Source organism: Plectrocnemia conspersa, unplaced genomic scaffold (genome assembly GCF_051122295.1).
Source record: "Plectrocnemia conspersa isolate PC_06_02 unplaced genomic scaffold, ASM5112229v1 ptg000009l, whole genome shotgun sequence".
Taxonomy (NCBI): domain Eukaryota; kingdom Metazoa; phylum Arthropoda; class Insecta; order Trichoptera; family Polycentropodidae; genus Plectrocnemia; species Plectrocnemia conspersa.
In genome coordinates this window covers 8,413,519-8,438,045 of record NW_028277173.1, presented here as the reverse complement: position 1 = coordinate 8,438,045, position 24,527 = coordinate 8,413,519, and the positions used below count along the sequence as shown (strand labels likewise).

At 32.9% G+C, this 24,527-nt stretch overlaps 2 protein-coding genes across 2 annotated transcripts; one reads left to right on the top strand and one right to left on the bottom strand.

The window, feature by feature from the left end:
• Positions 1-975: 975 nt before the first annotated feature.
• Positions 976-18,157, top strand: LOC148231830 (uncharacterized). Its single transcript, XM_088191423.1, has 11 exons — positions 976-1,115; positions 15,074-15,212; positions 15,273-15,813; positions 15,884-15,948; positions 16,027-16,198; positions 16,606-16,868; positions 16,934-17,112; positions 17,179-17,307; positions 17,384-17,523; positions 17,591-17,694; positions 17,862-18,157. Exons 2-11 carry the CDS (start codon positions 15,093-15,095, stop codon positions 18,015-18,017), a joined length of 1,869 nt encoding a protein of 622 aa, XP_088047549.1. The 5' UTR covers positions 976-1,115; positions 15,074-15,092; the 3' UTR covers positions 18,018-18,157.
• A 3,321-nt stretch (positions 18,158-21,478) lies between these two features.
• LOC148231829 (uncharacterized) lies at positions 21,479-22,954 on the bottom strand. The gene is made up of 4 exons (XM_088191424.1): positions 22,527-22,954; positions 22,348-22,459; positions 21,996-22,289; positions 21,479-21,822 (listed from the first exon to the last, which is right to left on the bottom strand). Exons 1-4 carry the CDS (start codon positions 22,700-22,702, stop codon positions 21,736-21,738), a joined length of 669 nt encoding a protein of 222 aa, XP_088047550.1. The 5' UTR covers positions 22,703-22,954; the 3' UTR covers positions 21,479-21,735.
• Positions 22,955-24,527: the final 1,573 nt, after the last annotated feature.

The following is a 24,527-nucleotide window of genomic DNA, read 5'->3' as shown; positions in this document are numbered from 1 at the left end:
GAATTAATTTAGTACTCGTTACGTCATATTTTTAGGGGAAAGGAAGAGGCTCGCGTTTTATTCTTGCATAGTGCCCCGCACTCGCCAGAGCGGGCCTTGTTCTTGTATGTATATCGACCGATGAGGTACGTTTCTGAAAGTTAAAGGTGTTATCTCAAAAGTCGGAGGTAATTTGGTGAATATTTTATGAGTAAAATTAAATTAATATTTGTATGAAAACGCCGCTTTATTTTAAAACAATAAAATTACATTGGAATTGAAAAATGGTTTACCAAAAATAAATCAATAAAAGAAAATCATAAAAATTACTAATAGTAAATAGTTTTTTTTATATTTTTCCTACTTCCTGGGGTAAAATAATTTTTAAATCTGTGCATTTTATTTTTGATATTTTAACAGAATTTTCGCATAAATAATTGCAGAATTTCTTCTAATTCTAATTCCAAAGATTCAATATCAGTTGCTGGTTTTGTGAAATTCATAGTAGGATCATATGCCCCCCTTCTTCCCTCCCTACCCAACGGCTCTGGATGTAGCTATGTATGATCTAGCTTGATTTTATCCGCGAGATCAGGAAAATGTAAGATATCCTAATCTGTGACAATCGAACGGAATCATAAATATACAATAATGTTTACAATCAATTGCCAAAAATAAAATTTTTTATTAGGCCTCGGCTCAACAAAGTTATAAGTTGTTATAATTTAAGCGTTCACTTTGCGGAAATAATTGTACCATGACATTGTATCTACGGAAAAGCTTTTGAACTGTACTTTAATACAGTTTTATGATCTTATTCGTATATTTGCGCAAAACTTAACCTTAAAATAATTAAAAGTTGTAAGTTGTAGAGAACAAAATAACGTACAAGTGATAGTGCATAAAAGTCTTCCGATATTAATAAAGTCGCGCCATGGTCGCGTTTTGGTGGGTTAGGGTCAGTTTTTCCAGTTTTTCCGCTGGTGCGAAAGCGTCGCGTTACGGCCAACGACGGCGACAGAAAATAGCCGTGTGCAGCGCCGTGCAGTGCGTCGGTGTCGGTGCGCTCCGCCAGGCTGGCAGCTGAGGAGACGCAGGAGGCGAACGACGACCCCGTCGGCCGCCCCTAGTCAAGGGTGAGCCCCGTCATCGTAGCTAGAAGGGCGGTTATGGCCTCGAACCCTCGACCTCCGACGATCTGATTCAATTCATATAGGACACGTGGCGGGGGCGCAGCCCCGCTTACGTAACTCGACGGTGTCTATTTCGGTGCTCCCGTGCAAATGTCACGACGGAAAACCTGAAAGGGAATGCGGCCTGCAGCGCTCGAACTTTTTTGTTTATTTTCGTCGCGGCGGCGGCTACGACGGCGCTTCTCAATCTGTGCGTCCGTCTCTGCACGATAAGCGGGTGCGCGTCGAGCGAACACGCCAGACCTGACCTAACCTCAAAGTCCGACATTTTGTGTGGCACGCACGCTCGCCGTCTCCGTGGCGACGCGTAATCGAATCGCCGCCTGGCAAAGTAATTACATCACTTTACATTTTGTTTACTTTTCGCATCGATCGCGAATCGTGGATCTCGAAGGTCGACGGAGCCACCTGTTGTGCATATAAATAAACCCGACCTACCCCATCGATTGTTTTTATTCATCGTTTTTGCGAGGTGAAAGTTTGGCGTTCGATTCGTTAACTAGAACGTGGCACTTTTTTAATGGCTGCGTATCGCGCATCGACGAGCGTGTGCAAAAAAAATCGCGCAACGATACGTCGATAGTGCAAGGAGCTCGGTCGCAATCGCACGAAAGGGGTGCACTTTTTCATTTATAATTTTGGATAAAAAAATTAAACTGTTTCAGCTCCTCCTGCTATCGCCGAAAACATTGAATGTTATTGATTAAAATTATTAAATTATCTACATCAGCTTTTCTCAAAACGAGAGTTGTGAATTTGCTACAAATAATAAAAATAATGTTTTGAAACAATATTGCGAATCAGCCAGAATGGAAAACTGAGCATAAATGTATACAAGATTCGTTTTTAACAAAAGTTTTATGAAAATCCGAGTACAACTATGGCAGTTATCGTGTCCACAATAACCGTTCCATAAGTCTGCGTTTTCAAAGTGCAGGTTAAATGAGTTAAAAATAATTAAAACGTGTAATACCTTAACTAAATTATATATTCCCCATGTGTTAAATAATGATTCGAAAAATAATGTATTTTTGGAAGCAATAAATTCTTGTCGTTTTTGGAAAATATTTTTTTCCACCTAAACACTGTTTTAGGAGTTGAAATAGACGGTAGTCATTTGGAGCAATTTCTAAAGAATACGGTGGGTGAGAAAGGATGTCGCAAGAAAATCCGTTAATTTTTTCTATCGTCTTCTTGAATACACGAGGGCGATCGCTGTATTGGTGTTGAATTATTCTTCTTTAACTCAAAAGGGAAGGTCTTATTTATGGTCTGAGTCGCTTTGAAACGAATTAGCTGAGCACACTATGTGTCTGTCGTAATTGTCTGCCTATAATCTAATAACTCATAATGAATACCCTTCATATCCCACCAAATGTGTAATATTATCTTATTGGGGTGTAATCCTGTTCTCGAGGTTGATTGGCGTCCAACCACTGCCTTTTAAAGTAAAGTATGGTGGTCGATCTTTCACTGTTTTGGGGTACCCCAGATAGTTATGTATTTACATATATAACTGAAGAAAATAAAAAAAGTATATATTTTATTTATAATTTTATTTAATGTAAATGATTTTTATAAAAAATAATACCAATAAATTAAAGATTACGAAATATAATATAAACATAACAACAATTTTTTTTTAATATCGAGAGCCTCTAAATTGACATAAAAAATTCACAAAAGCCGAATAATATATAAAAAACATTTAAAATAAATTAACGAAATTTATTAATAGAAAAGTATTAAAATAAATTATTTAAACATACTAATACAAAAAATAAATCAAAGCAATAAAACGAATCACTATTTTTTTCTATAATTTACTATGAATGCAATATAAAATAATAATAAATGAATAACAACATAAATAATTATGAAAAAACCATAAAATTAAATCACTCCCAGGTGTATACCAACAAATGTAAATAAATTAACTCACTATTCAAAGGTGTAACTTTTTTCTTAAGTTCTTAAATGTGTGTGAACTAATGTAGGCGACACGCTAAGCTTTTGTGCTAGCTTCTATATCGTTAATGTCGGACCTGCTTTGATGGCAGCCCTAATATCCTCACTAACAACCTCCCAAGGACTACCCGTAGTCCTTGTAGATAATCAATGTCAAAATCCCCGAAACGAAATCTTTACAACACCATTTGACGTATTGAATTTAATGGCATCCCTGCGCATTGCATTTCATGTTTTTAACTGCTATTGTTGCATTATAACCGAGTTGAAACTCAAAGCATAAAATAGCTTAATTGAAATTAATTTTTCTTTACTGTCATTATTGATTTTGGGCTGAAAATATTCCGTTATTAAATAGCATCATTGATACCTACTGTCAATAAACACCGAAAGAATAGTGAAATTATCGTTAATTTATACATTTTTGGAAATGTAAGAAAAATAATGGGAAAACCTGATAAATTCGATTATCTGGGATAAATGTCAAAGCATTTAAACGTACAATTAAAAGGGTTACGAATATAAAAAAGAAAAAATATTTAAAAAATATAAGCGCTATTATATCATAATATTATATCCCATTGATCGATGTATTCCAAGCAAGTGTCGACATAAATTAAAGTCACAGTGTGACTAATGCAGTTTGTTGTTTCTTCTTTGCAAATTATTCTCTTCAGGTTGACTGACACTAGAAACAGTTTCTGCATCACTCATAAATTGAATCTCCGGATCGCGTTTGAATCATCTTCCAGCCAGTCGCTTTAAGTTTTATTTGTTGGCATTTTCAAAGTCCTTCGAATTTGTCAGTGATTTGCATATTTTATTGCCTTAGGTTCGTTAAAATCCACTAAATCATTTTATGCATTATGAAGAATTTTCTTCTAATATCGTACTATAAAAGTTTCATTGGCTTCACTCTGGACCACGATTCATATACTTGCTTATATTGCTTTCATTGTTGAAATAACTCCTTGGTAGAGACGTCATTTAGAGAGGAGGAAGGCAGGCGGGGGCATTTGCTTTGAACCAGAAAAATGCATGTCAATTAATGAAATACTATGAATTTTATTGAAATCGAAGTATTAAAAAGATGCCAAGTCCAAATACATTTTTACCAGTAAATATATATTTCTACTAGCGAAAATATAATTTAACTGATTGGCGCTAATAGTATGTACTAAAATGACTATGAAACTCAATTTGACATTTGGGAAACGTCCATTTGCTGTTCAAACCCAAAACTAACTTTATTCCGTCAAGTCCATAATACAAACTAAGTCAACTCATCTCTCAGGGGATAATAAGCGGAAGAGTAAGTGCAGACAAACATCGCATCTCACATATTGCTTCATAGTTTGTCTGCATTTCGATATTACACTACACTTTAAAAATATTATAGCTATCCTTCTAATATAAGAGGGCTGTCCAAAGTATATTAAATTCGAATTTTGGTCAATAGGAGCGCGCAAAAACAATTATCACTTCTCAGAAGTCAAAAATTCACGTCAAAAGCAATAAAATCGTGTCGGCGTCGTCGCTGTGGGAACGCTCGGTAACGAGCGTTCCCATTGCTTAATAAAATACTACGAATCTTAACGAAATGGAAATATTAAAAATCGCCAATGATTGACCAGATTTTGCCTCCCCCTGGAAAAAGCTAAAATGACGTCCCTGTCCGTGGGCTGAACAAAAAATGACAAACAAGGCTGTTACTTGTTTTTAATTTAACTTGGATGAGGAGCATTATATAATAACTATTGCTCTCTGTGCTTTTTTAAAATTCTCTTTGGTGCTTTCTATTCATAAATGCTCTCTTCTCTGGCTGAAATAATCAACAGAAAGATTCAAAGTTTAGTTCTCTTATATTAATTTGCTTATAAAAAGTTTTACTTTATTTTCATTCGCAGAGCGCGATAATTTTTTAATTCATGTAAATAAATATTGATAATTGTCAAGTACAGATAATCGACAGCACACTACTATACTATCGGAAATTCCCGGTGTTATTTCACTCTTCGTAATTTATACAAATATTGTTTTATCAGTACATCCCATAAATTATTATGTGATTATTTATTATAAACAATCATAGGAAGAGCATGGGAAAAACTAGGCAATTCCAGATTTACCTCGGCGACTTTAAGATATTGTCCCTAAGATTTAATTATGATCATTGCGAAAGCAATTCTTATGAGAAATATCAATATTTTAAAGTTAAAATGCACTTCGATCGCTATTTTCGCATTTAGCAGTAATTTTTTTAAATTACAATTTTGACGTTGAGTTTTTGAGTTTCATTGCATGATCTAGGTGTATTTAAAATTTATTCTAAATTTTTAGGCACTGTAAACAAATCATACGTATAGTATTACAATACTGTACGTATGATTTGTTTACAGTGCCTCAAAATTTTGATTTTCGATGTATAAATTTGAAAAAAAAAACTTTTTTTTATTAAAATGACAACTATACAATCATTTAATTGAAAACGTATCAAATATCCAATTAAACTACAAAACAAACGTGGATAAAACTACTGTACTAAAATTATTTATTTATAAACCTTTGCCATTTCCAAATGCTTGGAAATCGATTACATAAATATGAAACATGCTTTTGTCGAATTAGCATTTTATATTTTCAACGCGACATTAAATTTTGCATTCGCGATATAAGCGTTAACTTGATAAATAAATGCAATCAACAAATTATTTTTGCAAGATGTTTCAATTCAGATATTTCCTGCAACTCAATTAAAATATTGACACAGCATAAACATAAATATTTGTACTTATTTTTTATTTTATTTGGCATAGCAGCTCAGTTTCGATTCTCTTTGTGACGTTACTTTTTAACGTGAATAATATTATATAATAATTTTATTTTTTTAAATATTTTAAACGTGAACGTATGCCAAGGATTTAGTATAGTTAATATACATGCGATATAAAATGTAACATTTTATTTGCTACAAAATGCGAATTTAATAAACAAAAAATGCGAAAATGGAATTTTGATTTTACTTACGTTTATTACATATATTTAAAGAGTGCAAGGGTAGCTTTTTTATATGGTTATTATAATCGTTATGATAGTTTTTGCGCAATCACAGAATATACATACAGTAGACTCCCCAATAACACGGTAAATTGGGGACGTGCTACACGGGTGCCTGTTATTTTATGCGTGAAGATATCTCACAATACGCGCCTGATTCGTACGAACGTATTGCAAAAATTGTATAAGTATTTTCTAGTCACCCATTTTACCGTGCTATTGGAGGTTCTAATGCACATAGAAATTATATCGCAGCATTTCTTTAAGAGACACGCTATAATGTTTATTTATTAATTAAACTGTCAATGAGACGCGAAAATTTGCAATAAAACTTAAAATCTGGAAGCTTTTAGTATAAACCTTACTAGTGGTTCTAAAACATTTTTAACTTTTCCATTTAAAAATAAAATAATGATGTTAGGTCATCATTATTTAATCATCACATCACTATTCACCGTAATGATATCATGAAAAAAATCATCAAAATTAAAAATCAATATTACTGTTAGATGTGAGTGATAATGTAGAAAACTATATTGCTTTGTAGTTGTAGCTCATAGTTTAACACGGTAAGAAAATTGATACGTTATTTATGTTCGATTAGCGGTGGAGAAACTTTTATTAATATAAGTAAATCAGATGCAAACTGCCTTTATAGATAGCTCTGTGGGTACTAGATAAGAGTTGGGATTTCTTGGTTGCCTAGTTACATCCAGAGATAATTCTATGAAGCCGGTCAAGGCCCGCGAATTATCCAGTCACTCCCATATCCTGCACAATCTCGTACATGTACGTATCTAACGTTCTTTCGCAGTTACTGTCAAGTCTTCTTTTATGGGCAGAATACATAAAAGGCAAATATTTAATTTAATAATACACGTGCAGGACATGAAACAAAGATCGCATATCCTACATGGTTCATCGCTTATTACAGCCGAGGTCATGATAAAAAACAATGTATAAACCACAATCATCAATTATAAAATAAACTAAACATTTCAAAATGCATCCATTTACAGCTAAAAATAGGTTCGCATTCCCTGTATGTATACTAGTGAAATGCAATATGTAATAAAATCAATAATTTCGTCCCAGAGACGGGGAATTTATTTTTAGTTAGTTAATCTATAGCGAATTATCGTTTGTGTGTATATCATATATATATGCTACGTATACACAGGTCATAAAACGTGGTATAAATATAGGAAAATGTCCGGAAATAGAAATGCAACTAAAGTGCAAAGGTTACACTGTACTAGCTACCGACGAATTCTTTTAGAGCTCGGCACACACCCTTTCAAAGGAATATATGCATACATACAAAAAAGCTAAGAGAGCATTTTTCTCAATGCCTATTTATTGAAAAAAATATTCTTTAATAGCATTTTTTGTTCTAAAATTAATTTTTCATAATTTACAACTAGCGCGTTTTTATGCGTTGATGATGTGATTCGACCGATCAGGATGACGCGTTATAGACTCGTTTGCTACTAACACTAAAATGGTGATTTCAGCTATTGTTAATAATTTAAAAAAAATGTTAAACATATATTAAAAAAATGTACTTAGTTTTTGACTTGTAACAGCACATTGCTGCCATTTGGCAACATTGAATTTTATGAATTCTTGATAGTATGGATTTTTATTATTTTACTGTAAAAGCAAGAATAAATGATTGAATGGCGAAATTAGCACGGAAAAATATAAGTATTATATTTGTCAACAAATTTTTTTCACATTAAAAAATATTTTTAATCTTATTTTATTTTTTTAATAAACGTAACATTGATTTTACTAACAATCCAATTGTTTTTTGTCAGTGGAATACCTAAAAAAAATTCCACTGCGCGTCTAAATGGACTAAATAAATAAAAACTATTTAATAATTTCGCTTTACATGCCCTTAATTGGGACATCGTTGATTCAGTCAGAAAACACGTCATCTCGGAATCATGGTCCCGCGATGAAAACTGAAAATAAAATTGTTCAGTATCTGTTCGACAAAACAATGTCGAGATAAATACGCATACTGCGGAAGCATTTTTCGCATAACAAAACTTGTTTTCTTCGCGGCGACGGCGGGCTAGATTAGATAAACCGTCCGCGGTTGTTGTACATATTGTTATTCGATACGGGAAGGGGAGGGGGCGGCAGCGCTTCCCAAAGGTCGTGACGTCACCGCCGCCGCCGCCGCCGCTGCAGCATCGGGCGTGACGTCAGCGTGTCTGCCGGTGTCCATGGCGACGGCAGACGCCGCGTTGCCATGGCGACGCTCCCCTTCCGAACTGGGACAATCGAAGCGCGAGAAAGTCAGCTCCGGCGGCTGCTGCTGCGGCGTGTCTATCGATCGGCGGCGTCCGCGCGACGGCGGCACGCGTCCCGGGATCGCCGGTTCGAGTCCCGGCGTGGAGACGACCTCCCCTGAACCTGTTGAGTTCGGTTAGGATGCGACGCGATAATTGAAATCGCGGTAAAAATACAGTCTTACAAAATTTCGCTAAGCGGACAAATACTCAATTCGTATATTTTTAAAAGAATAAAAAACAAATTTCTCACTGACAATTTAAATAAACAATATATAAAATAATTGTTTATGCATTAATGCTGGAGTGAGCATTGGTCAGAACAGTGAATACCTTATGAATAACTCTATTCAACGAATTCTTTTCCAAAGAAAAAATTTGAAGATTTACCTTACATAAATACACAAACAATTCGTTTTATAGAACAAAATATTTATTGAAATGCAAATGTCTCTTAAAATAATTCACTGTTAAATCCCTTCTAGCTAATCTATACTTCGTTTTATTTAACAGAGTCACTTTGAGGCTTATCACGTATTTCACAACGCTATTTCATTGGTTCGCTTGCCTCGAGTAAAGTTGTCATATACGTTCCAACTATTTCATTGTTATTCTGACATTCGCAAAGCACGGTCATCATATTGGACTGATGGCTTCAAATTGTTATCGCTATGTACACGTAAATGATAACGATTGATAAATTTTTGATTTTGACAGTTTATACTTTCACTATTTAAACATAAAAAAATTAGAGTAACATTTCTAATTTCTCTAAATTTGATTAAAATATAGAAAGGAGTATTGATAAGTATATCGAACGTATATCAGCATCTTGTACTTAGAACAAATTGGTGGGCGTACACCCAAAGTTGTCATCTCTTTTTCACTTATGAATAATGACGAAATGGATAGACTTCAAAAGTGACTCTGTTAAATGAAACGAGGTATAGGATGTTTTCTTGGGTAAAGTCGCGAAAAACTCCTTTTATTATTTCTTTTATTAATCCAAATCGTTCTTTAATAAAATAATGTATTTTTAACTATTAATATTTTTTATGCATGCAGGTATTTACACCTAATCAATAGCAGGGGCGTCATGCCTTCTCTTGAATTTGGCCATAAAAATACTATGAATTGTAATGAAATCGAAATATTAAAAGAAATACCACTGGCTGGTCCCCCTGAAAAAAGATAAAATGACGTCCCTGATTCTAAACAAGAAATTCTCAGGTTATCCATAAAAAAATGTTTCTAATCTATCCAGAAAATATTTTTTTTAAATATGTCTTTGTGGTGAAATCACATCGGAATATATTTTAACTGGTAGATTTATATATTTTTACTATCTAGCAGGTGCTAGTAAAATTATACGTTTTCAACTATTTTATATATAGTAATACAAAGTGGCTTAAATAAGACTGGAGGGATAGTTACCGAGACGTATCTTAAACCTCACGTTAAAATATCTTTGCCGAACTTTGTTTGCCTCCGGAGAGACCGACTCTCAAGGCCAGGTGGCGGGGTTGCGATTTTTATTAAAAAATCTATAAAACACGCGCGTATAAATCCCGACGTAATTAACTTAGAATCTGTCGCGATCCAAATTAATAATAATAATAAAATCATCACAATTGCTGCCGCATACAACTCACCCGGAGACGAATTGTTGCAGAGTGATCTAGATGCTGTGCTTGGACTTGGAAGCTCTGTTATATTAAGCGGAGATTTCAACGCCAGGCACTCGCACTGGAATTGTTCTAGTACCAATCGATCCGGTTCCATGCTCTTTAACTACTTGCACGATACTGACACGGATATTCACTTTCCAAATTCACACACACACTATCCTTTTAATAACATGTCTCCATCAACTCTTGATTTCGCATTAGTCAAAGGTTTTGCGCCAATTTCGGGGATGCACTGCATCCAAGCTCTATCTTCGGATCATCTTCCTGTGTTTTTTGCTCTGGAAGGCGATGTTGAGGTCATCCCTGAAATATTTTTTGACTACGGAAGAGCTGACTGGAAAGGTTTTAGAAGTTTCATTGAATGTCGTCTACACGGCGCTCCACAGATATACACTTTACAAAACACCAGGCAAATTGACGATGATATTAATTTTTTTACAAATTTAATCGAGCAGGGTAAACTATCATTTATACCGACGCGTAAAAATATACCAAATAAAGTAAAATTAACTCCAGAAATTATCGAATATATAAAAATCAAAAACAGAATTAAAAAGCAATGGCAAAAAAATAGATCACCCCAGCTTAAAACTTTATTAAATAAATTAACCAGTGATATCCGCGTAAAAATCCAAATAATTAAAAATGATTCATGGTCGCGTAAACTGAAAAAACTAAATCCAGCAGATAACTCATTATGGAAAATCGCTAAATCAATTAAAAATAAATATTCAGACATTCCGCCGTTAAAAAATGGAGACGACATAGTAACCTCGAACATACAAAAAACTGAGGTATTAGCTAATGCATTCTCTACATCCTATGTGCTAACGCAAAATTATACGCATCTAAAAACCCAGAGTAAAGTTGATCGTTCAATTCAAAGACTTGATAAAACTAGAATAGATAAGAAAACTATTAACGAAATTACCCCGTTCGAAATTTATAACATTGCAAAATCACTTAAAAATAATAAAGCTCCGGGAATTGACCGATTAGATAACATCTTAATAAAAAACTTTCCATTTAAATGCTTTCATTTCCTAACTAACATATTTAACTTTTGCTTATCTATTGGGTATTTTCCAGGTATTTGGAAAGTTGCAAAAATAATTCCGATAAAAAAACCCGGTAAAGCTGATAGCATCCCGTTAAATTACCGACCGATTAGCTTACTACCGTCCCTAAGTAAATTATTTGAAAAGATTATCTTATCACGTTTAAAAGAGTGTCTAAATAGTAAAATCATTGACGAACAATTTGGCTTCCGCGAAGGACACTCAACAACGCATCAACTTAATAGACTCACGGAGCACATTTCTGCGAATTTTAACAGGAAAAAAAGCACAGGATTTTTAATGTTAGACGTAGAGAAGGCATTTGATACTGTGTGGCATGAAGGGCTAGTATACAAACTAGATAAGTACAAAACCCCACACTATCTGATACAAATTATCCGATCATACCTCCAAGATCGAAGCTATGTCGTCTCCTTAAATAACGATAATTCGACACCGCGTAAAATACCAGCCGGGGTTCCTCAGGGGAGCATACTTGGGCCGTATCTTTATATAATATATACAAACGATATTCCAATTTTAAAAAACACCAGTCTCTCTATTTACGCGGACGATACGGCCGTTTTAACTAGTTCATATGGTCTTAAACCAATAGCAACAAAACTACAAAAATCTTTGCATAACTTAAATAAACATTTAAAAAAGTGGAAAATAAAAATAAACGATGATAAAACTGAGGCAATCATTTTTACGATGCGCCGGCAACCGTTGCCTCCGCCTTTAAAAACCGAGCAGGGCAAAAACATTGAATGGAAAACGAGTGTTAGGTATCTGGGTCTTCACTTAGATTCTAAATTAAAATATACAAAGCATATAAAAGAAGTACGGTCTAAAGGGCTTGCCGCCATTTCAGCTCTGAGACCCATTTTTAACAGAAAAAGCGCGTTGACGATTAAAAACAAAATTTTATTATATAAACAATTAATACGACCGATATTAACATACGCTTGCCCAGTGTGGAGTAATACGTGTAAAAATAATTTTAATAAGTTACAAGTAATTCAAAATAAAGCTGTAAAAATAATTTATAACACCCCATATTATACTAATTTAAAGAAACTCCACACTCGATATTCTATACCTACAATTAAAAATCACATTATTACTAATACGATAAATTATTACAAAAATATCTCGCGTGAACATAATAATAAATTAATTGCAAAAATTGGTAACTATGACAAAGTCACACTAAATTTCAAGTATAAACATAAAATGCCTAAGCACATAATGCTTTGATAGCAAATCTGTAACCACGACTTCAATAGCCCCAGTTCGTAAGTGTTATTTTTAATTATGTATCTTATATTTTATTTTCTTTTTCTTATTGTATAAAGGTTTTAGTATTTTCTCCTTAAATTTTACTTATTAAATATTGCATATTGTTGCCTCTATTTTTATTTAAACTATTGTAATTTCGCTTGTAAACATGATAATGGCTAAAAGCCAGAAACATGTAATTTATAACTTGTATAAAACTAAATTATTTTTGAAATAAACATTTAAAAAAAAAAAAAAAAAAAAGACGAGGGTTAAAAATAACTATTTTTTTTTTAATTTCTTAAGAAAATATAATTCATGGAGATTTTTTATAACTAAGTATGAAATAAGACATCTCCCAAATGGTTTCCATTATTTTGCTGACAAATATTGTCATTCAAGAGTATTTTCCATTACTAACCGTAAAGTTTCTGATTCCAAGTTTCTTATTTTAGGTAATCTGGTGAACGTGGAGGCCAAGTGAAATAGATTTTTAAGGTCACGAAGAAGCAAAATTCAGTTTCAAATTCGTTGTAGGAATGTTCTGGATTGTTAAATTGAGTGGAACGACGAGTAGAGACAGATGGATCGTAGTTTACATAACTGCTTCGATGCATACCTCTTCCTGGAAGATCTGTCACTGATTCCTGGTCCTCTAAATCATGTTACCACTGGGAGCTGTTTTGGCATTAAAATACTAACGGTATTTTCATAAAGTTGAGATAATAGACTTTTCAGAAGAATAAAAAAATCCAATAATTTTGACAATTTGCTGCACATCATATATCACCAAAAAATATTTTATAACCTGCAAAAAGAAGAAAACAAAAATAATTAAAACCAAAAGTTATAGCTATTTTTAACCCTTCAGTCTCATTTGGGCCATCCTGTGTATACATTTACACACTTATCATTATTTATTTACATGCGATGTATAAATCTTTCAGTGAATGTGTATTTTTCGGTGAAGTTATATTATCACTAGTGAAGTCCAAATACATTTTCACCGTTAGATAAATAGTTCTATTAGCGAAAATATAATTTAACTGATAGGCCCTAGAGAAATTAAATGCTGCTCTAAAATGTATTTGAAACTCAATTTAGCAGTTGAGAAACATTTGCTGTTCAAACCTAACCTAAACTAATTACAGTTTTAGAATTTTCTTTAGGTCAAGTCCAAAATACAAATTAAGCTAACTCATCTTTCAGGGGTAGATAATAAGAAATAAGCAGAAGAAGTACAGACGGACGTTGCACATCGCGTGTTGCTTTATATAATAGTTTGTCGGCATTTCGATATTACACCATGTTTTAAAAATATGATAGCTTACCTTATCGATATTTCTATGGACTTCTAATATAAGAGGGTTGATCAAAGTATATTCAAAGTGAATTTTGGTCAATAGAAGAGCGCAAAAACAATTATCACTTCCCAGAAGGCAAAATTCACGTCAAAAGCAATAAAATATTGCCGTCGCAGTGGGAACGCTCGGTAACGAGCGTTCCCACTGCGACGGTCACTGACTTCTAAGAAGGGAAAATTGTTTTTTGCACTCGTATTAGTCAAAATTTGGTTTAGATATGTTTCATTCGATTCTCACTTATTGTTAATATTGTTATAAATTTAATTTGGCTAGAAAAATGTATTTCATTTAATGAAATACTACGAAATCGATATATTACAAAAATTGACCACTGACTGGCCATCTTTTGCCCTCCTCTGGAAAAAGCTAAAATATCATGCAAATAAGGAGCATTCCTTCTCTTTTTATATTCTACTATAGATCGCGATCGCGCATTTATTGTAGCGTTGGTTATTGTCGACAAAATGTAAAAGCATGAAATTTCTCGCTGCGCGTCTTATAAACTTGCCATTAAAGTTAAAAAAAAAATGCACAACTGATTTATTAGCAGTGCACAGTGAGATTTTTTGCAATTTTATTTTCTTGAAGAAATTTTTTTGTTTTGATACTGTCAGTATGTTTTTCGTTATAAGTTAATTTGTATTATGTGGTAATGTTATCTGTAATAAATCACTAGTTTCCTTGCTTGCAAAAAACCTAACCAGATTAATGAGGTTCTATTGTTAATTATTTATTATCTATTGTTAAAATTATTGTTTGTTTTAACCATTAACCGATTTATCTACAAAAAATTATCATTGATATGATCAGAAATGACAAACAAGTTGAACGATAGTCATTAAATAATTTCTGATTTTTTACGTAACATGATAACATTTTAAGTATAAAACAAATATGTTATTCATAAATTTAAATCTAACCTAACAAGATAATTTATTATGATAAACAATAATTATTATTACTTAATTTAACATTTATAGTCTGTCAACCCATTAGAATAAAGAAATTATTAACCTACTCTTTTATTATTATTAGTTTAATTAAAATTTGTGCTATATTACGTTTTTATTAGCTTTTAATTATTATATTAACACTTTTGTATATCAATTAGTTTTATGAATATTTAAAATAGTGTTCTCATGTCTAAATCTCTTGAAAATATATTTTTCTTATTATTACCAGATTCACTGTCATAAATGCAATGGCTCCAGAAAGGCCCTCTACACGAGTTGAACTCCCACAGTCGACAAGGCAGATTTCGTACGATGAAAAATCTGACCTCTCCATCGTTACAACTGGAGGTGTTCATCACCGGAAACAGGTATGCGTAAAGCGCCGATTAATAGTATATTGTAAATATGCTAATAAACAAATTTTGCAGGGAGAATGGCCTCTGTCGGCGTGCGTCGTCAGACAGATACAAAGGCAAGTAGCGCGTGCGGGTCGTTCGTTGAAACGCTTGGAGGTCCAGGGCACCATTATAGACAACTTTGAGTCTCTCGGTCCCCTATCTCCTCCGAGTCCCTCTCATCGTTCGCACGCCGTCTCCGTCAAGAGAGAATCCGACTGCTACGAGGAAGAAGGTGTTCAAACTCTTTCTCGTTCGATCATAAAACGAGAAGATGAATACTACGAAGAGGAGAGCATCGATGCTGATGAGCCCGATGCCGTATCTACGAACTCGCAGATTTATATCCCCGTCATCAAAAGAGAGGGTAGATCCGTAGAGGAGATGAACAATAAAAATACAATGAACAGCGCTTCTTCTCACAGTCGCTCCAATCATACACCTCTAAAAAGGGAGCTTGAATACGACGACGAAAGCATTGGAGTCGAAGGAGTGAACACGTCAGAAGAAAATTTAAACGAAGATAATGATCTCACCAATCTTACTTGGTTGCAAGACAGAAATTTGCTGAGAAGTGAGACTTTTATTTTTATATTTTTTTTATTATTATGACGGATTGATGTTAATTTATTTTTTATTCACAGGTATAAATTTGGCTAAGGGAGAAAACGATGAACTTCGACCGATGTCTGTGCAAATATCTCCTCGGGTAGGGAGTCTTATCAGTAAACTGATTCAGAATATAATATATAATAGTTGCTTATAGTTTAAAATGTTATATATGTAGACCGTGATGTCGGGCGCATCTCCTACTTCGGACTATTTGGAAGATTCTTTCGCTTCCGAACCTGCAGATTCAAACAGTAGCGATCAACCGGCTCCGTCGCCGTGTCCTTCTCCAGCGCATACTCCATTAAAGAATATGATTCCTAATGGTTTCGTTTCTTCCACAAAATCAGGTAATTTCTATAATCTTATCAATAATGCTTGTTAGTTTTTTGTGTACGCATCTGTTGCATAACTTAACATAAGCTATTTTGCATTAGCCCAAGGACTGCATGTTTATAATATACATTAAATAAATAAACAGGAAAAAATACTTCAATAATATAATAATAATTCTGTTATTAATAAATGACATAATTAAGCTACTGTAATGTTTATACAAGATAAATCAGTCATTTGTAAATAATCGTTGAAACATATAATTAATAATTAAGATTAAGTATGTATTTATACTCTCAGATTTAGCTCTTTTTTTGATTGGCAAAAGTATCTTAATTTGTAAAATTCGGTTACGGAAATAATCATATCTGTGTTGTGCTTTTCAACTTCTACGTTAGTATTAAATATATTAAATTTACAGGTTCCGCCTCCAAAGGAAAGCATCCGTACGACGTTCCATACAATCCGTTGGTGCATACGCAAAACAAGCCACCATATTCGTTCAGTTGTCTCATTTTTATGGCCATAGAGGACAGTCCCAAGAAGGCGTTGCCGGTGAAGGATATTTACTCATGGATATTGGAACATTTTCCATATTTCCGTAACGCTCCAACAGGATGGAAAAACAGCGTGCGTCATAATCTATCACTTAACAAATGCTTTTTAAAAGTGGAAAAACTTCAGGTATGACAAATGTCGATTGAGCTATTATTTTCGATTGGTTTTCATCGCACAATTTTTGAAAAAAGGATGTAAATACATTGCAGAGTTTAGGCAAGGGTTCGCTGTGGATGGTAGATGATCATTATAGAAATAATTTATTGCAAGCATTTAGTCGTTCACCTTTCCATCCGTGCTGTCCGTCTACCGTGCGCTCTCCGTCTCCAACTTCTCCGCCACCAGATACTTCCGATTCTATACAAGACAGGTAGCTACCTTGATTTATTTCTTAATTAATATTATTTTTTCTATTTTAATTCATATTTTATTGTAGAATTCCCGTCGCTAAAGAGACGAACTTGGTCAAGGGCGCTCCCGATCCTGAACTCTTCCCGTTTTTGTCGCGTCGTCTAGCTGCCACGACAAACATAACATCTGTGGATACGTTAAAGGAAGCTTTGAGGTGCGTATTATTAATAATTATGATCACATATCAAATGTATCAAATTAATTTATAATATAAATTAAATTTTATTCAGTGACCACGACAGTTGCGACTCGTTAGACGAAGTAGTGGCTGCGACTATGGTTCTGGCTCTGAAGCACGGGCCCGGAGTGTTGCCGCCGCCTCTTATTTCAAGCTGTCCGACGCAGGATCACACGTATAGCGCTGCAACAGGTATGCATGCCACTCTTAAAGTTTTATATATAAGAATTATAAAAATAATAATATTTATTTTAATTAGGCTCTCCAGAAACTGGATACGGAAGCGATGAAGAACAGCGCAGAACTGCCGAGGCGCTCCTTCATTTGGCAGGTTTGCCTTTGGCACCTGAAACTACTTCCCAGGTAAATATTTAATAATTATTAAAATTGTAAATCTAAGTAGCTTAAGTGTTTGTAACATCTCTTTTGATTAAAATAAAACAATAAATAATAAATCACCAACTGCGAGTACCCAGATGAGAACAGACCGTCATTGGTTACATTTGTAATCGATGGTTAACTTTTTGCAGCTTCCATTCAAGCCGAGGCTACTGAGGAGGGCTCCGAAGCGGCCGGCACAGTCGGCAAGCTTCGACCCGCCAAATTGCCACACAATCAACAACAACTGCGGTAGCCAGGCGGATCGCAATCTGGTGCGCGTCAAAAGGAGCCGTCAACAGTTGTAACACATTACGTTGTCTCCGTAAATCAATAGTGTAGTGATATTTTTAAAATTAAACCTAGAAACTAGTTTGACCCCAAATTCTAAAACGGAATCAATACGTTACGCATGCACTCAAGTGTGTAAATAAATTTCTTTATTATATAATAATATTAAAAAATCGAGGCATTGTCATACAAGGTGTTAGCAAAGTTAACGCCGCTCGTGCCAATATGGCTGTGGTAATAAACGTGGGATAACAACTTTCGTAACGATATATACATTTAGGTAAAATAAATTATTCAGAAATTGAAAGCAATTACGTTGTATATATATATATAAATATATTGAAACAGAGTTATTTAATATACAGAATATATATGTATATATATATATATATATTTAAAAAAATATAAGGTTGTTCTTGCAATAAGTTCAATTCTTCGTCTTTGTCGAATCTATATAGAGAGTCATCTTGTCGTTATTCTTGCATGTGATTATTTTCATTTAATCGAATCGCATTGTGTCAGTGGATTGATTAAACTTGTGAAAAAGATGGCCATTTAAAAACGACCAGTTAAATGACTAAATTTTATAATTTTATATTATGGGACCATGTCATTGCGTTAACGTTCGGTCATTATCTTTTTAAATTTTTCATATTCACTAACGACAATACGGCAATGAATCGACGCTTGTTTGGTATTTTTAGATGATCACACTTGGGTCTGAATTTATGATTTTTTATGCTAAAAATAACTTATTATCTTCCATAATAAATAACGATGGATTCTTAAATCCTTCCTTAAAAATATAGCTGATAATACGCATCGTTCGAAACGACGGCTCTTCCCCTTTATATATTTTATAATTTAAATGAAAATGATATTTGTGTCGCCGAATGATTTTAATATTGCAGTCATATTTTGTATTATTAAATGTAGTTAATTCAATTTTTTTTATTGTTGTTTTATTTGGTTTTTGTAAGAATTTTTTCTTGATAATATATTAATGTACATGTAGCTACGCAGCATTTGAAGTGATGAAATAAGCAATATTTTATTTATAATAATCTATTATACGTGTAAATGATGAATAGGACTGATTGGTAATTACGGTGTATGTCAACTACTGGACATATTTTTTCGTGTTATATATATTTTTAAAACTAATTTATTTAAAACAATTTGTATAACCAACGTGCCAAAATGTTTGCATAATTGTATAAAAAGAAAAATTCTGAATAATGCTATTTTAATATTCTTGTTGTGTGCCTTTATGAATGTTTTTCTATTTAATAAGAATGGCACTATCTTCATGATAACGCTATTTACTTCTTTTATTTTTTTGGTATTTTTATATGTGTGTATGAGTTTCTCAGATGATGTGTATGATTTTCGCTAAACATGTCGCATTGGTTGCATCTTAATATTTTTTTTACGTAGTTTATTCAATAGGTGTACAAATGAATTTTAAACTATTTTTTACTTTATATTTATAATATATTAAATAAATCAATCATCAAATTATTACTACGTTTTTTAACGTAATATCTATTAAAGGCTATGCAGTTCTTCTAATGAGAAGCAAGCTTTTATAAATCCTCTTCGAAGGACTTATGGAGTATTGATAATCTACTCATTTATTGGTCATTTTTTACTTTATTTAGGGATAACATATAATGTTTTTTTTTTATTTACCTAGTAAATCTGGTAGTAATTCCTATTGCAGATCTGTTAAAAGCTGTATATGGTCTTATATTATCAGACTGCAATAAGGGTTGCAGCTAGCAGATTTATATTTGGTTTTTACTGTAGTCTCATTTGCAAGGTGATCACAATAATTATTTCTTAACAATTTCAAAATGTGATCAACTCCTTCCCAATGGAGAGCATCAGATGAGATACATATGTTCACCTTATGAAATTTCTAATATGGTGAGTCTCTGGAATCTCTATTATCCATTACCATTACAATATTTCCTTTGTAGACTGCAATTTTTGGTCGAAAACTGCATTTATCGTCTTTAAAGCTCACTGACGTCGAAATTACTGTTGTTGGGATTCTTATCTAATATTTATTTGTGTATCACATATGCCAAGAAGTGATCATATTAGTATGTTTCGGTGCATATCTTCGTTGGTAATCAACTAGTATACAGCTTATCATTTGCGAGGTTAAGATGCTCGCTCCATCGTGTCTGCAACATTTTAAATACTAATATTAATATTTTCAAATAGCAAAAACAAAAGATCTTATTCAACATTTTAGATTGAAAAAAATATTAAAACTTGTTTGTACGCCTAATACCTCGGTCGGCCAAAGAATGTTGTTACCTTTGTAATGTGTTTTTTCTTTATTGTATGGTATGTCTATATGTGTACTACATTATCAGATAAAAATTGAAGAGAAACATTGTTCAATTATATTATGTATTATTGTTTTATTATGAAGGTAACATGTATGTATTATTTTAAGCATAAATCTTTATTGCAATATCCTTCCAAAGGATGCGAAGTTGAAAGTACATATAATAAGAATAGAAGTTCGATAGGTTACGTTCGTTTTAATGAATATTTAAAAAAGGTACAATAACGTCGCTTAGTATGTAAAAAAACTGATGTTATAAAGAAAAATTTGATTTTTTGAAAATGGAAAACAAAGGTGCCACCAATTATGAAAATAATTAATATTTTTTATAGTGTATAAGAATATAATGAAACAATCATTAGATTAATGATGTCTACTTTGCAATACGACGGTTAGGTTAAGTTAAAAATCGGCGATCTATAATCACGTGTTGTATAGACCGGCTTAAAATAACCTAAAATTAAACGCTCAGTTACATATAATTTATTTATGTATATCGTGATGTTTTTAACACTTTTTTTTTATTGTTATTGCTTTTTTTTAGTTCACATAAGGATTGCTTTGCATGCGTATTTAATAATTCGTTTCTTTTTTTAATCGCCGACTTTGGTGCGTATCTATATTTATTTTTGATGGCCATCGCCCTTTTAAACGTTTCGTGCCAAATGTTAACTATTTTATATAATATATAAAGTCTATTGCGACGAGACGGGGGATATCATTAGCATTAACCTGTGTAAATATACTATTCGTCTAGTTTCCTTTTCATTGATCGTGTCTTCCAACTAGATTCTGAGAGAAAACTTCGTTCGACTCCTTTAACTCGTGTAGGATTATCGTACAACCGTAGCAATAAATTGTTTTACACTATGCGGTCTAAAAATGTATTAGCGTAACCGCGAGGACTACGAAGGACGCTTCGTCCTGTAGCCGACTGCTCCCTGTTCTTCGTGTTATGTATTTGTTATGTTGTTATTGTATTGCGATTGGGTCCAGTGAGCTGACGTTTTAAACTGAGTCACTGTAATGCCAATTTCAGATATGATTTTTTAAATTTTGTTACCTTATTGATGAAAAAATGTTGTACATATCGAGAAATAAATTATGAACACCATATTTTTTTGTTTTATTTTTAATGCAATTTTATTAAAATCTAGAATAGGAAAAATATATTTCAAGTTTCATCAGTAGATGGCAATGTGCATATACAAAGTGTTAATGTACAATGGAAAGCGGTTTTAAACAATAAAATATAAATTAGATATAAAAACTATTGTAAAACAAGGATAAATTTCAAATCATCTTTATTTTTCACTAGAATTAACCGAATGTATTAAAAGCGAAAAATCCTGATAGGATCAGTTGGTCCTCTCTTAGCATTCATAAGAGTCCGAAAATGTGATTTTAGCTGTCTTTGAACCCTTAGTTTTTTTATTTTCATTGTCTTTATTTGGCTCCATCTGAAAGCAATTTGAAACAAATTAAAATAAAATAATTAAGTGAATGTAAATTAGTTTTATTGTTTAATGAATTCTGTATATAAAGTGTAATAATAATAATAATAATTGAAATATAATTAAATGACATTTAAAATAGCTACCAATTAAAAATTTGGAAAAAATAATCAGCTTACTTTGGAGTCTTGATCATTCTCGGTTTGAATATCGTCAGTTCTTGTTTTAGTTTCAGAAACTCTATTAAAAATCCAATGGTCATACCAATCTTTCACAAGAAGCTTACTAGGTTTAGCCCAGTCGTCGACGGGTCTGCCAAGTCGGTGTTCCATTATTCTTATATAAAATAATCTCGATTCGTTCCGTCCCATACTATGTTCGAACAATTTTTCAAAAATACTTCTTATCGTTGTCATGGCTTCTAACGGATGGTAATGTTCATCTAAAAACGTGATTACAGCTGGTAGTCCATTCTATAAAATAAAATAAATATGAATTTTATAACATCGATATAATCAAATCAATACGCACTTCAGTGTATTCATCTAGTTCTTTGGTAACTTCGATCCTTATCTCCGCGGGACATTTGAAATCCGGATTTTCCGGATCTAATAAGGGCGAAAACTGGCATATAAAATGTGCCCTAAAAACAAAAATAAATTTCAATATTTAAATATATTTACATGTATGTTTGCGTAATTAATAATCACCTCGGGACACAATTTTCTTGATCGGGTGAAGATTTCCACATATACCAAATGTAGGAAGTGCCTTCTTGGTATTCCTTTATCCACGCGCCGATGTCGTCTAAACTGAAAAGATTGGCGCGTACGATATCTTCATCACGTACGTTACGAAATGATTTCGGTAGCGAGGTATCATCCATGATTACGGTCGTAAAACGTTATTCGATTGTATTTATTAAAGTTAGGTTTTCATACAAACTTCGAAGGTTAAAACTGCAGTGAGTTTTTTATATATATATATATATAAAATAGACGAGCGTCACGCCTTTACCGAGTGATATCGGCTCGTTTTTAAGTTCGGAATGTTGAATACGTAAAAATTATCAATCCGTGTATGACAGCTCATTGTTGTCATTCTGCAAGTGCTGCCAGTATTAAAAATATGTGTACTTACGGTTCAACGATTCCATAATAAAAGTTTTAAAAATATTTTTTACTAAATCTGAATCGTAATGCGAATGTAAATTTAAAAGTAATTAAGAGTAATGTCAAATATTTCTAAGCGATTTTCCACCCAATCTTTTTAATAATAATAAAATACATTGGTACATCAATACTATCAACTTATTTTTATTTATTGATTATTTTTAAGTGTAACTTACCATTATTTACCTAATTTTATTTATTGCTATATTATTATAAAAAAAACTATGAGCGTTTTGATTACTTGAATGTATCTTAAGGCGGCTTAGATAAATAATGACAGAGGTTTTTCGTGAATTTTTTACCCTCCCCCTTTCCTGTGTCACAATATGACATTGAACCAGACTCATGTTTGTTTCACACTCACAACTCCATTGACACCCCCGCTCCCCTAAGCTTGTGAATCAATTTATGGAAACCGCCTTAGGTATATTTGTGTTTTTTGAGTAAACTATCTGTATTTAGGGAGAAGAAAAGTAACTATTAACAGTATTTTGATTATTTTCAAATATACAAACATGAATAAATCGTTTATCGAACCATCGATGGAAAGATAAAGTGTCTCGGTATTATTTAAAACTATCTCAAATTTCGATAATCGGTAATAGCTTATGCTTATAAGTGTAATGCAATACTTTTATATTATTGTTAATTAGTTTCACCAGAAATCGTTTTTTTTAAATCTTTTTTACATAAAGATAGAGATTGGGGTACAAATGAGAATACAAGTAGACATCGAATATATTGATTATGCAAACGTTTATCGTAATTATTAGCAGGGCCGCCTCTTGGTATACGAAACCGATTTACTCGTGTAGGGCCTCTGGCTTAAAATAAAAATATTAATAAAAATAGACGTTTATAATATTTTTATCACAAAATGTAAAATTATATAATTATAATTGTACATTTTGTATCGATATTTTATTCTCATAATAAACACGATGATATCAAAATTGTGCGAATTTTCGGGTCGGCTTTGCCGTCTCAGACTTTGTGTATCTTTGTAAAATTCATATATATATATACAGAGATGGTCTCGCACTACACCAAGACTCTATCGTCAATTTTGCGTTACCATGGAACACTTTGTGTAAAAGAAACAAGGGCCAGAACAACTTAAGTGTGTCGTTTCTATAAATCATTCACATTTTTCTCCGTCGCAATAAATAAAAAATACACAAAAAACTATGATTTTAAAACTAATTCATTAATACCAATAATCTCTAATTTGTTGAACGTTATACTTCTGTCTATTGTTTCGAAAGCTCTCTTAAAATCAAAGAAAACTGCTCCGATGATTTTGGTGTGGGGCAAAAAATAAGATTTAATTTGATGTGGGCCGCAAAATGAGCAATTTGAACATTATTAAAAGCTCACATGATGTGACCTTTCCGATGTGACTCACATCGGAAGCTTTTGTTTGTAAATTGTCCGATGTGTGAATTATATTATGTTCCCACTAGCATCCGTGAACGAAAACTCTCCGAGGTGACCTTTTTTGCCCGGGGCGCTTAATACCTCGAGAATGGAATGAGTTGA

Bases quoted from the DNA above. Each gene is read 5' to 3' on its own strand.
- LOC148231829 (XM_088191424.1), bottom strand. From the start codon at position 22,702: ATGGATGATACCTCGCTACCGAAATCATTTCGTAACGTACGTGATGAA. The intron at 22,460-22,526 runs GTGATTATTAAT...TTTTGTTTTTAG, and splicing joins CAAGAAAATTGTGTCCCGAG to GGCACATTTTATATGCCAGT. The intron at 21,823-21,995 runs GTAAGCTGATTA...AATTGCTTTCAG, and splicing joins AGAATGATCAAGACTCCAAA to ATGGAGCCAAATAAAGACAA.
- LOC148231830 (XM_088191423.1), top strand. From the start codon at position 15,093: ATGGCTCCAGAAAGGCCCTCTACACGAGTTGAACTCCCACAGTCGACA. The intron at 16,869-16,933 runs GTATGACAAATG...TTTTGAAAAAAG, and splicing joins TAAAAGTGGAAAAACTTCAG to GATGTAAATACATTGCAGAG. The intron at 17,308-17,383 runs GTGCGTATTATT...AATTTTATTCAG, and splicing joins ACGTTAAAGGAAGCTTTGAG to TGACCACGACAGTTGCGACT.